Source organism: Manis javanica, chromosome 2, assembly GCF_040802235.1.
Source record: "Manis javanica isolate MJ-LG chromosome 2, MJ_LKY, whole genome shotgun sequence".
In the NCBI taxonomy this organism is placed as follows: domain Eukaryota; kingdom Metazoa; phylum Chordata; class Mammalia; order Pholidota; family Manidae; genus Manis; species Manis javanica.
In genome coordinates, this window is record NC_133157.1 from 94,342,873 (window position 1) to 94,356,083 (window position 13,211).

A 13,211-nucleotide genomic window follows, 5' to 3' on the forward strand; every position below is an offset into this window, starting at 1 on the left:
GTCCCAAAGTGGCTTCTGCTGCCCGTCTTTTTCATTGCCAGCTCCAATGCTGCAAAATTCCCTCGGAAGAGGAGGGGAGTGAAGCTACTCCTACCCTGCCTGCTATGCAACTTCAGTTGGCCCCTTGGCCCGTGTGGATCCAGGTCAGAGGCGCCATGCTCACGGAGGAGGGTGTGCCTGCCACCCCTCCACCCGGAGGCGTGCTCAGGGGGAAACCTGCAATGCACTCAGCAGGTGCCGTGAAGGGGACACGTAGTGCAGCAGGCCCGCGGAAGAAGCCCGAGTGGTTCCCGGGTGGGTCTAGAGCTCTGAGCCAGGAGTGTTCTCTGAGAGTTATTTTTAAGTTTTAGGTACTAGTCCGTTGTGAGACGTATGTTTTGGAAATGTTTGCTCCCAGTCTGTAACTGGTCTTTCCATCTTGTTAAGGCGATCACTGGCAGAGCAAATGTTTTTACTATCCATGAGGTCTGGCGGGAAGCTCCGCCAGTCTCTCGGGAGGGCGCCGCCCCTGGACTCGGGGGGCGGGGCGCGAACCTAGGGAGGCAGCCCGCTGCCCGTGAGGCCTGTGAGACAGGACGGCTGCGAGGCAGCCAGCCCGCGGTGCGCGGGCCGCCGAGCGCAGGGTGCGGGCTGGGGCTGCGCAGTCCACAGGCGGCGGAAAGGAGGCCCGGCTCCGGGGCCCCGGGACCCTGACGCCGGGGCCTACCAGCCGCGGCCTCCCGCTTCGCCGCGCGTCGCGCGCACGCGCGCCACACGCCCAGGGAGCGGGCCCCGGGCGCGCGGACCAGCGGCTCCAACGGCTCCCAGGGTCCCTTGCGGCGGACCGCTCGGGCTGCGCACGAGCGCGCGGGGCGGGGCCAACGGCCGAGCGGCCGGTCGGGGGTCCGCGGCGGCTAGGCCCGCCCTGCGGGGGGGGGGCGGCCCCCCCGCGTCCGGGGGGGGGGGGGGGGGGGGGGGGGGCCGGGCCCGCTGCCTGGGGGCGGGGACGCGCGGGCGGCTGCCGGCCTCCAGCAGCTCGCGGGCTCTCGGCGCGGAGCTGCAGCGGCCCCGGCTGATGACTCAGAAAAAGAAGGGTTCGTAGCAGATGATCATGGACAGCTATGTGCCAACAAATTGGATGACCTGGAAGAAACGGATAAGTTCTTAGAAGCGTGATCCACCAAAACTGAATCAAGCTCAAGTAGAAAGTCTGAACACACCAACAGCAAATGAGAGTGAATCAATTTTTAAAAACCTCCCCAAACAGCAAAGTTCAAGATGGCATGGCTTCACTGGTGAACTCTACCGAACACTTAAAGAGAAATGTAAAAAGTCCTTAAATGGTTCCAAAAAACTGGATAGGAGGGAGCACTTACAAACTCATTTAGATGACCGGCATTACCTGATACTGAAGCTAGACAGGACAATACAATACAATAAAATTACAGGCCAATATCCCTGATAAGCATACATGGAAAAATCCTCAACAAAATTGTAGCAAATCAAATTCAACACCACATTAAAAGGATCATACACAATGATCGAGTAAGATTTATTCCTGGGACATAAGGACAGTTCAACACACCCAAATGAATGTGACACACTGAATTAACAAAAGGAAGGAATAAAATAAGCTATCTCAATCGATGCAGAAATGGGACTTGAGAAAATTCAGCACCCCCTTGCACGGTAGAAACTCTCAACAAATTGGGTGTAGAAGGAATGTACTTCAACACAATAAAGGCATACACGAAAAACCCACAACAAACGTGCTCACTGATGAAAAACTGAAATCTTTTCTTCTAACGTTAGGCACAAGGCAAAGGTGCCCACCCTCACTGTTTCTATTCAATAGCCCCGAAAGGCCCAGTCAGGGGAGTTAGGGGAGAGAAAGAAATAAAAGGCATCCAAATCAGAAAAGAAGTAAAACGATCTCTGCTCATGCATGTCATGATCATACATGTAGAAAACCCTAAAGTGTCAACAGCAAAAACTCTTAGAACTCATAAGCCAATTCGGCAAACTTGCAGCATACAAAGTCAACATATAGAAAGCAGTCATGTGTCTAAACAAAAGCACCAAATTACCCTATTCACAGAGGGTCCAGCCCTGGGGGGAGGCGATGGGACAGCACCGTGGGCATCATCGTTGAAATGCAAAGGCCCCGAGGCCAGCCTCTCAGGCCACAGCTACATGGGGCCTCCTACCTCAGTGGACGAGACGCTCCTGCACAGAAATCCCCCAGAGAGACAAGGTACCCTCCCCCACCCCCGCCCAATCTCCTTTCCGAGTGCCCCGATTCTCCTCCCAGCCCGATGCCCTCTCTGTGCTGAGGAAAGAGGGACTGCCCACCAGCCCACATATTTCATGCGCCCACCGAGGCCGGAGGATTGGCCTTCTACGTCGGTTGTGGAGCCTGTCCCCTCATGACATGCCTTTCCTCTCTGCTCAGCCCCCCCAGGAGACCCTGATGCCTGAGCATCCCCCAGCGCCCCAGCCCGCTTCAGCGAGAAAAGGAGGGCCCCCTCTAGACAACGGCTGTCTGCAGGCTCTGTCCAGAAAGTGGGCTGGTGCTGCAGAGGGCACAGGGCCAAAGCAGCTGCCATCCTTAGACGTTTGGGGTCCTGTGATGACGCTGTGTCCTGGGGACTCCCAAAAGCGGCCTCCCGGAGAGCAGGGGGGGGGGGGGGGCGGGGGGGGGGGGGGTGGGCTCTCGGGAGCCATCTGGAGAATGCACGTGAATGTGGAGGGGGAATGGGGACGTCATCGCCTTGGGTCCCGGAGCCCGGGACATTCTTGCTTTCGGCGTCCCTTCCCATGGAGAAGCCCGGATGCCACTAGGGGCAGAGACCCAGAGCATTTTGTGACAAAACAGCCTTTATTTGCATTTGCGTACAAGGCCCAAATGGGCGGACCCCCCCTCACCGCCCCACACCTTTCCCACCACCCTCTTATCCCACCCCCCAACCAGCCACCCCCAGGGGCCCCGCCCTCCCGCCTCTCCCACCCCACCCTCCCTGTCCCTCAGCAGCCAGGATCAGGACTGGGATGTGGAGGAGCCCGAAGCTGCCCTGGAGGGCCGGCTCCTCCCTATTGGCTGCAGGGCCGCTTGCTACCCTTCCCTGTGACGAAAGGGTCCCCCCTTCTCTTCTGGGGCTGTGAGGGGCGGCCCAGCCCCAGAGCCAAGGCTGGTCCCCCGGCGACCCCGAGGCTGGCCCCTGGCAGGGGTGTCTTCCCAGCAGGGGCCGGGCCTGCACACGGGGCCCGACTGCTGGCCTTGCCAGCTGGAGGGCCGGCGGGGCTGAGGCCCGGCTTCTGGGGAGAGCGGGCCTGGGGTACTCCAGGGCGGAGGAGGTCTGAGCCCGGAGTAGGACTCTGGGGCAGTCCCCAGGATGGCAGCGTGTGCTGAGAGGCCAGGAGGAAGGCCAGGCTGGGGAGCTCCTCCTCGCCCTCACTGGGCCTGCCCGTGGGCCCCAGGGGCTCCCAAGCAGGACAGGTCTCTCCCGGAGCAGCGGCGAGCCTGGGCCCCAGGCTGGGGGAAGTGCGGCACCGAGCCTGGGGGACAGGGGGCCGCCAGCCAGCCTTCAGGGGAGGGGGCTCCTGGCGTCCTGAAGAGGCAGCGAAGGCTTCGGGCCTGGACACGCCAGCATCTCCTCGGCTGTGCGCCTGGCGCTGCCCGCAACCAGCCTCTGGTGGGCAGGCTTGGTCGCTGGCCCCTAGCTGGGGGCCGTGGCCGGCCTCAGACCCAGAAGGCCTTGAGTCCAGTCGGGGTGTGCCGTGACTCGGGGGGGCCTGCACACCCTCCTCCTGCTTCAGTTCCAGGAGTCGCTTCTCCTCCAGCTGCGAGAAGGGAGGGCACCGTGAGGCGGCCCGAGAGGGCAGCAGGTGCCTCGCCAACGACAGCCGCTGCGGCTCTCCTGCCAACCTCACCCCCCAGCTTGGTGCCCCGGCCTGCGTCCTCCCTCTCCTCCTCGGCTCCCCCCATCCTCTCCCTGCCGTCCTCCTGCCCGGCCCCCACCCTCAGAGAGGCCCTCCCTGCCACTTCTGCCATGCAACGCAGGGGGACGGTCAGGAAGGAATCCTATCCTGGGGTCCCCTGCCCTGGCACACCCGGGGTGCCCCTCCCTCTAAAGGCTCACCTGTTTCCTTCCCTTTCCCAGCTCACCTGTGCCAAGGACAGTCCTTCCTCCTGCTCCAGCTCCTCAGCGAGGGCCACGAGATCCAGCTCGGCCTCCGGGCAGGGCAACTCCGCCAGGAAGCGTGGGTGCAGCACTGCGTCCGCCTGGCCCAGAAGGAAGAGGCTGTGAGCATCCTTGGAGAGAATCCCTTCGGCACCCAGAGGACCCGGAGGGCAAGGGTAAAGCAGAGACCAGCCCCAGCCTCCACAACAAGGGGGTGTTGGAAAGACGTGGTCACGGTCCCCGACCACAGGCACACATGCACACGCAAAGCATATACACACGTATATGTGTGCATGCCACACACCCCACAAGAGACGTGCATGCAAACATATGCACAGCCACACAAGTACATATACAGGTACCTATGCACACACACGCACACACAAGCATGCACACCAACACCCCGCAGAACCCTGGCTCACCTGTGTTACCCCTGTACAACACGCAGACACACACACACGTTTACTCAGCTACATATGCACATGCACCATCACACACACACACACACACACACACCCCAGAGCTCAGGAATAAGAAACAACAACACCAGCTACATGGGCACCACCCCAACCTGGGTGGTGGGAGTGCCGCTCCCCGAAATCCTGTAGCACCCGGGCCACGGCCAGCCTACCTTGTTGAGAAAGTCTCCCTGGGCACAAAGCTCATTGATGTAGGTGAGGAGACCCGGGTCTGGATAGACGCCCTCCTCTCCCTGTGGCGGCTTGGAGCTATCCTCCCCACGTTCTCTGCCGGGCAGCCCCTGAGCTGAGCCGCTGGGACCCAGAAGCCCCTCCATGATCTCCAGGGCCTCTGCCACGGCCTCGAGGTTGATCTCCGGCGGCGCCTTGGTGTGCGGGCTCCGCCGGCATCGCGGTGGCTGGGCGGTGGCGGGCTGGGCCGCGGCGCCGGGCTTCTCGCGGATGCGTGCTGAGGAGGGTGCAGGGAAGGAGTGTGGGTGGCCCGGCCGCACCTCCCCAGCACTAAGCGTGCTCAGGAAGGACCGAGCTCGGAGACATTCCCGTAGGGGATCATGGCCCGCTGCTCCGAAAGGAACCAAGGTGTGGAAGGGGTCACAGGGCCTCCGAGGGCTTCATGCTGGGGAGGGAGGCCCGCCCTCCTCCCAGTCCCCGGCCCCTTCCAGCACCCCCTGTGGGTCTCTGATCAGGGCAGAGGGGGGTGGCCATTTCCTAAACCTTGGCCCTTTCCCGTCGGGACCAAGGGAGACCCCACGCTACTGGTGGCTTCGAGGTCACTGCCCAATGCCCCAGGGGTTGAGAAGGACCATGTTGGGTACCGCGGCCTTCCCAGGCTCCCACTGCCTCTGGCCTTTGGCTCCGGGGGAACACGGTGGCATACCTCGCTTCTGGCCCCGCTCTGGGGCTGAGGGCGCCCGATTAACAGGCCTGAGGGGTGCTGGAGGAGGCACGCCCTGTGCCGCCTTCATCCACTGTGCGTTCTGACATTGCCTCGCCTCCTCGGCCTCGAACTCCATGAACCTGGGGCGAGGGAGGCACGGACCCCTGAGGAGGAGGCCTCCCGGGCCCAGGCAGGGAAGCAGTCAATGGAGAGGTCAGACGACAAGGGCATGGGGTGTCATGGCCCTGGCCATGGTGGGGAGGCAGGCTGCCTGGGGCACCCGAACCCATGTACAGCCCCAGGGCCAGTGCCTGAATCCCCCCCCCCTCAATGTCCTGAGACCTTCATGTCTAGACAGAAACGGTCAGGGTCTGGCCATGTGAGGCTCTGGGGCAGGGGAAAAGAGTAGCCAGCCTCCCAAAGTGGGGGGCATGCTTCCAGAGGGGAACAGGTCTTCATCCGGCCCTTGGCCCGGGGCCCTGACTCACCTTCCCGCCATCTCATAGTAGATGCTGCGCTCTGACTTGCTTAGACAATGCCACTCCTGCACGCCCCGCTGAAGGCCCTCCTCCAGGGTCATGGTGGGGTTCCGGAGGGCCAGGGTCCGAAGCACGGGGCTGTAATTCGCCCACTGGGGTCAGTCACCGTCTGCAGCCCGGAACCTGCCCACCCCAACTCACACTGTGGAGCCCGTATCCCCAGCACAGAGGACTAAGCCCAGGAGGAGACCGGCAGGGTCTTGGCGGTAGAGGCCAGCCTTCCCGGCCACTGTGGTCACCACCTGACTCCACAAGCCTCCGCCATGGACTGTGCCCGCCCGTGCCCTCACACCGCAGCTGCCCACTGTGGCCTGGAGAGCGGGGCTGCTCCTCAAATTGGCCCTTTCCGGTTAAGAACGACAGGCGTCCAATGGGCGAGCACAGGCCACGCCGTCAGACACCCTGCCTGGACAGCCCAAGGCGCGTGCTCTGCAGGCCTCTGAATGCAGTGGAGTGGCCAGTCAGGAGGGGCCCGGCCATGGTGGGGCTACCCTACTCTGGGCTCCGAGTTAGCTGCCCCCCCACCCTGCACCAGTCCCCCCTGCCTGTCCCGACCTGGACCCTGCACCCAGGAGGGCAGCTGGGCGGAGAGCTGTCTCCTGCGCCCTGGGGTCCCCCGCCTCCCTGAAGGGATGCCCAGGCATCATCCCCTCAGCCACGTGTTAAAAGGGGACAGAGCCCGGAGAGCACAGCCTCCGTCCCTGGGCCTGCCGGCCAGGGGCCCCACTGTGAGCCCGCACCGAGCCTGTGGTGAGCGTTGCGGCCAGAGGCCGGCTGGCTCACAGGGGCCGCCCGCGAGATGCGGCCTGAAGGATGTCAGCACCAGAAGTGACCGCCTCCCGACAACCAGCCCGGTCAGAGCGAGGACGACACGGCCCTTGATCCAGGCTGGACACAGTGGCTTCCCCGCCGGACGACACTCACATGAGGAAGCAGGACAGTGCCCCTGCATCGGGACTCTGGGGCAGGTGCCTGCGGGCCAGGCGCGTGCAGTGCTGCCAGCGCCGGAACTTTTCGTTCATGCTGGTGCGGTGGCAGGCGTTCCCGGGCGAGGCGGTGGGCTGCGAGCAGGCCGCGCCGCTGTTCCTAGCAGCCCCAGGTGGACGAGGCCTGGCCATCGCTGGGAGCTCGCCGGAGGCCAGCTGGGCAGCTGGCACTGCAGCTCGAGGTGGACGGTGCAGGGACCAGCCTCCATCGCTAGCCTGGGTGCTCCAGGCAGGAGGGGCGGGCAGGATGGTCTTCACTCCCGAGGCCGCCAGGAACTGGGGCACAGGACACACAGCACCCCCACAGAGGGCCCCAGGAGTGCTCCCATGGAGAGGCGCCTGAGTCACGACAAAGGTCTGAGGCTGGGGAGCCTGCACGGGCCTCTGTTCCGGCCAGACGTGCACAGTGACGTTGCCGGCCCCAGGCCAGCCTGGGCCACAGCTGGCCTGTCCTGCCACCAACAGCGTGCTGGGGAAAGCCGGCAGCACCAGGGTGCTTCCTGGGGGCAACACTGGGCCCAGGAGGTTCGGTGGGTGCTGCTGCCAGGGGGTCCAGTGTGGCGGGCCGAGGACGGGAGGGGCTGACGGCAGCACTGTGAAAGACGACACGAAGGTGCCAAGGTTGACGGTTCCCTGCGGGCCCGGCACCGGAAACGCTGTCAAGACAGGAGAGGTGCTGAGAGAATCTGTCCTGGGAAGGGTGCCCGGGACTCAAGGGCCGGTCTGCTGGTGGAACCGGGCAGGGCACAGCTGTCCGCAGGGGACAGTCAGGCCCCGACCAGCTGAGACCATTCCCCTGGAAATGTTTGCCCCACCCGGGCCCCCGGCCCGCTCTGCCAAGAAGAGACCTCCCAGCAAGTGCTGCGTTTGTGCCACCAGGCCCTGGCCTCATGGCTGTCTCCACACAAGACTTGCAGACACCTACCTGCGGGGACGACCCTGACCAGAGCCCGTGAGCGGCAGGGCACTCATCCCCCAGGTATGGTCCGGGACCTGGGGCCTTGAGACCCGGCAGTGTCTAAAACACCAGGGCCCACGCCCCTCTGCTTTGCGGTGCCCGTGCCCACATAAATCCCTCTCTTTCTTGCCTGACACAGCACACCAACGCACTTGAAATGTCCCTCTGCACAGGAAAGGCCCCGGGACCCTGACTGACATAACCCATCCAGAACCACCCACAGCACACCCTTAACATGGGCCAGGGTCCCTGCCACCGCTCAGGAGCTCCATTCCCAGGAGAGGGTCAGTGGAGGAGGTCTCGTGTGCCCTGAATTCTGTCACTCGACAACCAGTGCGAGCTGCAGAGCCTGGGGAAGGGCTGGGAATGGAGGGCAGAGGGCAGTCAGGGGAGGATCCCTCCACTTTGGAAAGGAACCAGCACGTGTAGATGTCCCACGGGACAGGGAACCATACTCCATGTCCACTATCATCCCTGCGTTAGTGACTCGCACACAAGCAAACGCCTCATCTCGAAGGTGAAACGCAAAGCTCAAGTATGTGAGACACTGGACAGGAGGAAGGAAGTGGCTCTGCAGAACGGAGTCTCCTCACAGGGAGAAGGATTCAGGATGACTCAGGAGCCCCAGCCCTATCCTGCTGGCATCACCCGGCTGCCCTGTCCCCGTTGAGCCCAACAACAGCCCGCTGCCCTGAGGAGAAGAGCTCTGGCTGGAGGGAGGGCGGGAGGTCTGGGCTCCGGCAGCCAGGGGACACTGTGGCCTTGCTCGTGGAGAGGACATGTGCCTGAAGACTTGGCCACAGATAGGGCCCCTGGACAATTTTCTGGCTCAGGCCAAGTCTCTCACCTCTCCTAGCGCACTGTGGGGTCTGGTAAAGTGCAGTTCAGATCCCTTGGGAGGACATCGTGAGGCCAGCCCTGTGCCCAGGAGGGTGACTCAGGGCTGGGCTTTCCCGGGAACCTCCACCCCGTGCCGCCACAACAGCCTCCCCAAACGCAGGGTCCACGGCGCGTCTCCTTTCTAGAAAGCAGCAGCGTGGGGGCGGCAGTCCCTTCTCCCTGCCTAGGGCGCTTCCCTTGTGTCACCTGACCCACCTCCAGAAGCCACCTCCCCAGGGCTTCCTCAGCTTTCCAGATTCCCCCCCGCCCCCACCTCCCAGGTGAGATACCCTGGGGCCCAGAGCTCTCTCCCCCCTTGACGGTCTAACCACTGTGCCCGGAAACAGTCAAGTTTGAATCCCAGGGACCGGTGGGCGGTGGCCCCTGAAACCCTGCCACCCAGCCTTCAGGCCTTACCTCCTCCTGAACTCATCCCCACAGGCTGAGATCCGACCGCAGCTGCTTGGCCGTTCCACCTGGGGAACCGAGTCCAGGACCAGAGAGCAGGCTCCTCCACCAACTGCTCAGGATCCCACTCAGGCAGGGCAAGTTTGAATGTAAACAGGCCTAGAATGTAGGGGCCCAAGACACTCTGCAGTGGGGGAGGGGCAGAGGGCAGGCGGGCTGGGGGCACGAGGAAGCAGGAGCCATTCCACGGGCACTCTGGCAGGTGGGCAAGAACACAGGTGCTCTTCCAGCTGACAGCGCCACACCCTCGGTGGGTGCCTCTCTTGGCCGCTTACAAATCGTTTTTCGGGCTCACAGCACCAAGGTCCTAGCTGATGTTCCCGCTACTTTCATTCTGTGACCATCGACCTAGTTTGCGGCCGGGGCCCCACTGCTTCCTACTGCCCGTCACTGACTTCCACAGAGGCTAGGCTTTCTGAACCCATGGCAACAGGTGCTCTGATGAGCACACAGGTACTCATGGCCACGGGCAGCCCTGCGTTTGAAATGGGGATGTCCGTGCAGCCGCGGCCTGTTCGGGGCACTGTGCCCATCGCGCTTCGGGAAGCTGCCCGTGCGTCCCCAGGGCTGTGTGTGGAGGCCCTGCAGACCCCATCCAGGCCCCCGTTGCTGGAAAGCCCCAGCCCATCAAAGAAAGGCCCTGCAGCCTCCACGTCCAACACCAGAAATTCCTCCTTTGCGTTTCTTGGAACATCACCCTCCTGCTAAATATGCTTTTTACCTTTTCAATGGTTTTAATGGACTATCTCACACAAGTAAGACCTTCGCATGATTCACAGTCCATTGTAAACGCGGAAAGTACAGTGGCGAGTCCTCCTCCCGCCTCTTTCCCAGCAGCCCAGATCTCTGTCCACCGGGAACCAGTGTCATCTGATTGTGCAGATCTTCTCAAGACATGTGCTATGTGGCCAAAGGCAAGTGCATTCTCCTCTTATTTTTCAAATGCTTTCAGTTTTCTCTTCTGGTGAAAATTCATTTAGGTTCTGATATATTTGCAGATATTTACAGCCTTGCAAGCAAGTCACAGTGAGCTTTATTTTACAGAACTCCTGCTGGGGATGGAAAAAAGAACAACTTGCAGACATCTCCCAGGACTTGGGTTTTTATCATGGGAAACCTTAGATGACTTTCACCAAGGAACTTCATATTCAGAGGGATGATGAAGCAAAGCATGGTACTGAGACACTCACGAAAGGCAGGCTTCCCTCTTGCTTCCTCCACCAATTGTGGACAAGATTCTCCCTCACGGCTTTCATGTAGGATTTGCTTGTTCTTCTCAGGACCACCGACTGGAAAACTGCATTGTGGAAAAATTGTCTCGTCCCAATTCCACACCCCTTTTTATATGACTCCATCAAAAAGCCTAGGCTCCAGAAGCAGATAGAATTGTTAGCCCAAATGTGTTTGGAAACACCAGCCATGCAAGGGGGGAGATGACAGTCCTCTGCACTCTGATTTCTGACCATTCCTGCAGGAAGGCCAGGGGCGGGTGTCCTTCGAGCAAACCAAAATCTCCAGACGTGCGTCTCAGGCCTTAGCGGACAGAGGATCTTCCTCCCAGTCAGGGAGGAGCAGCAGAATGGGGAGATCACGTGTGCACACAAGGTTTTAGTGTGGTAGGTGAAGCTGCGGGGTTGAGACCCGGTACCCACCTTGCAACAGGCCGCACGGGTGTGTGGAGCTTCTGGGAATGCATTACAAACTCAAGTCCCAAAGTGGCTTCTGCTGCCCGTCTTTTTCATTGCCAGCTCCAATGCTGCAAAATTCCCTCGGAAGAGGAGGGGAGTGAAGCTACTCCTACCCTGCCTGCTATGCAACTTCAGTTGGCCCCTTGGCCCGTGTGGATCCAGGTCAGAGGCGCCATGCTCACGGAGGAGGGTGTGCCTGCCACCCCTCCACCCGGAGGCGTGCTCAGGGGGAAACCTGCATGCACTCAGCAGGTGCCGTGAAGGGGACACGTAGTGCAGCAGGCCCGCGGAAGAAGCCCGAGTGGTTCCCGGGTGGGTCTAGAGCTCTGAGCCAGGAGTGTTCTCTGAGAGTTATTTTTAAGTTTTAGGTACTAGTCCGTTGTGAGACGTATGTTTTGGAAATGTTTGCTCCCAGTCTGTAACTGGTCTTTCCATCTTGTTAAGGCGATCACTGGCAGAGCAAATGTTTTTACTATCCATGAGGTCTGGCGGGAAGCTCCCGCCAGTCTCTCGGGAGGGCCGCCCCTGGACTCGGGGGCGGGGCGCGAACCTAGGGAGGCAGCCCGCTGCCCGTGAGGCCTGTGAGACAGGACGGCTGCGAGGCAGCCAGCCCGCGGTGCGCGGGCCGCCGAGCGCAGGGTGCGGGCTGGGGCTGCGCAGTCCACAGGCGGCGGAAAGGAGGCCCGGCTCCGAGGCCCCGGGACCCTGAAGCCGGGTCCTGCCAGCCGCGGCCTCCCGCTTCGCCTCGCGCGTCGCGCGCACGCGCGCCACACGCCCAGGGAGCGGGCCCCGGGCGCGCGGACCAGCGGCTCCAACGGCTCCCAGGGTCCCTTGCGGCGGACCGCTCGGGCTGCGCACGAGCGCGCGGGGCGGGGCCAACGGCCGAGCGGCCGGTCGGGGGTCCGCGGCGGCTAGCCCCGCCCTGCGGGGAGGGGGCGTGGCCGCCGCGTCCTCGCGGCGGGGGGTGGGCGGGGGCGGGTCCGCTGCCTGGGGGCGGGGACGCGCGGGCGGCTGCCGGCCTCCAGCAGCTCGCGGGCTCTCGGCGCGGAGCTGCAGCGGCCCCGGCTGATGACTCAGAAAAAGAAGGGTTCGTAGCAGATGATCATGGACAGCTATGTGCCAACAAATTGGATGACCTGGAAGAAACGGATAAGTTCTTAGAAGCGTGATCCACCAAAACTGAATCAAGCTCAAGTAGAAAGTCTGAACACACCAACAGCAAATGAGAGTGAATCAATTTTTAAAAACCTCCCCAAACAGCAAAGTTCAAGATGGCATGGCTTCACTGGTGAACTCTACCGAACACTTAAAGAGAAATGTAAAAAGTCCTTAAATGGTTCCAAAAAACTGGATAGGAGGGAGCACTTACAAACTCATTTAGATGACCGGCATTACCTGATACTGAAGCTAGACAGGACAATACAATACAATAAAATTACAGGCCAATATCCCTGATAAGCATACATGGAAAAATCCTCAACAAAATTGTAGCAAATCAAATTCAACACCACATTAAAAGGATCATACACAATGATCGAGTAAGATTTATTCCTGGGACATAAGGACAGTTCAACACACCCAAATGAATGTGACACACTGAATTAACAAAAGGAAGGAATAAAATAAGCTATCTCAATCGATGCAGAAATGGGACTTGAGAAAATTCAGCACCCCTTGCACGGTAGAAACTCTCAACAAATTGGGTGTAGAAGGAATGTACTTCAACACAATAAAGGCATACACGAAAAACCCACAACAAACGTGCTCACTGATGAAAAACTGAAATCTTTTCTTCTAACGTTAGGCACAAGGCAAAGGTGCCCACCCTCACTGTTTCTATTCAATAGCCCCGAAAGGCCCAGTCAGGGGAGTTAGGGGAGAGAAAGAAATAAAAGGCATCCAAATCAGAAAAGAAGTAAAACGATCTCTGCTCATGCATGTCATGATCATACATGTAGAAAACCCTAAAGTGTCAACAGCAAAAACTCTTAGAACTCATAAGCCAATTCGGCAAACTTGCAGCATACAAAGTCAACATATAGAAAGCAGTCATGTGTCTAAACAAAAGCACCAAATTACCCTATTCACAGAGGGTCCAGCCCTGGGGGGAGGCGATGGGACAGCACCGTGGGCATCGTTGAAATGCAAAGGCCCCGAGGCCAGCCTCTCAGGCCACA

At 60.6% G+C, this 13,211-nt stretch overlaps 1 protein-coding gene across 1 annotated transcript in view; it reads right to left on the reverse strand.

Annotated features, from left to right (window-relative positions):
- Nucleotides 1-8,471, reverse strand: part of LOC140845577 (NUT family member 2G-like) — an 11,614-nt gene extending 3,143 nt beyond the window's left edge. The window contains exons 1-9 of the mRNA XM_073220107.1: nt 8,438-8,471; nt 6,980-7,697; nt 6,005-6,133; nt 5,517-5,656; nt 4,792-5,198; nt 4,145-4,261; nt 3,535-3,819; nt 2,446-2,642; nt 707-904 (exon numbers count right to left, since the gene is read on the reverse strand). Of these exons, the coding sequence (XP_073076208.1) occupies nt 707-904; nt 2,446-2,642; nt 3,535-3,819; nt 4,145-4,261; nt 4,792-5,198; nt 5,517-5,656; nt 6,005-6,133; nt 6,980-7,697; nt 8,438-8,471 (2,225 nt within the window). The remainder of the gene's footprint in view (nt 1-706; nt 905-2,445; nt 2,643-3,534; nt 3,820-4,144; nt 4,262-4,791; nt 5,199-5,516; nt 5,657-6,004; nt 6,134-6,979; nt 7,698-8,437) is intronic.
- Between the last annotated feature and the right edge of the window lie 4,740 nt (nt 8,472-13,211).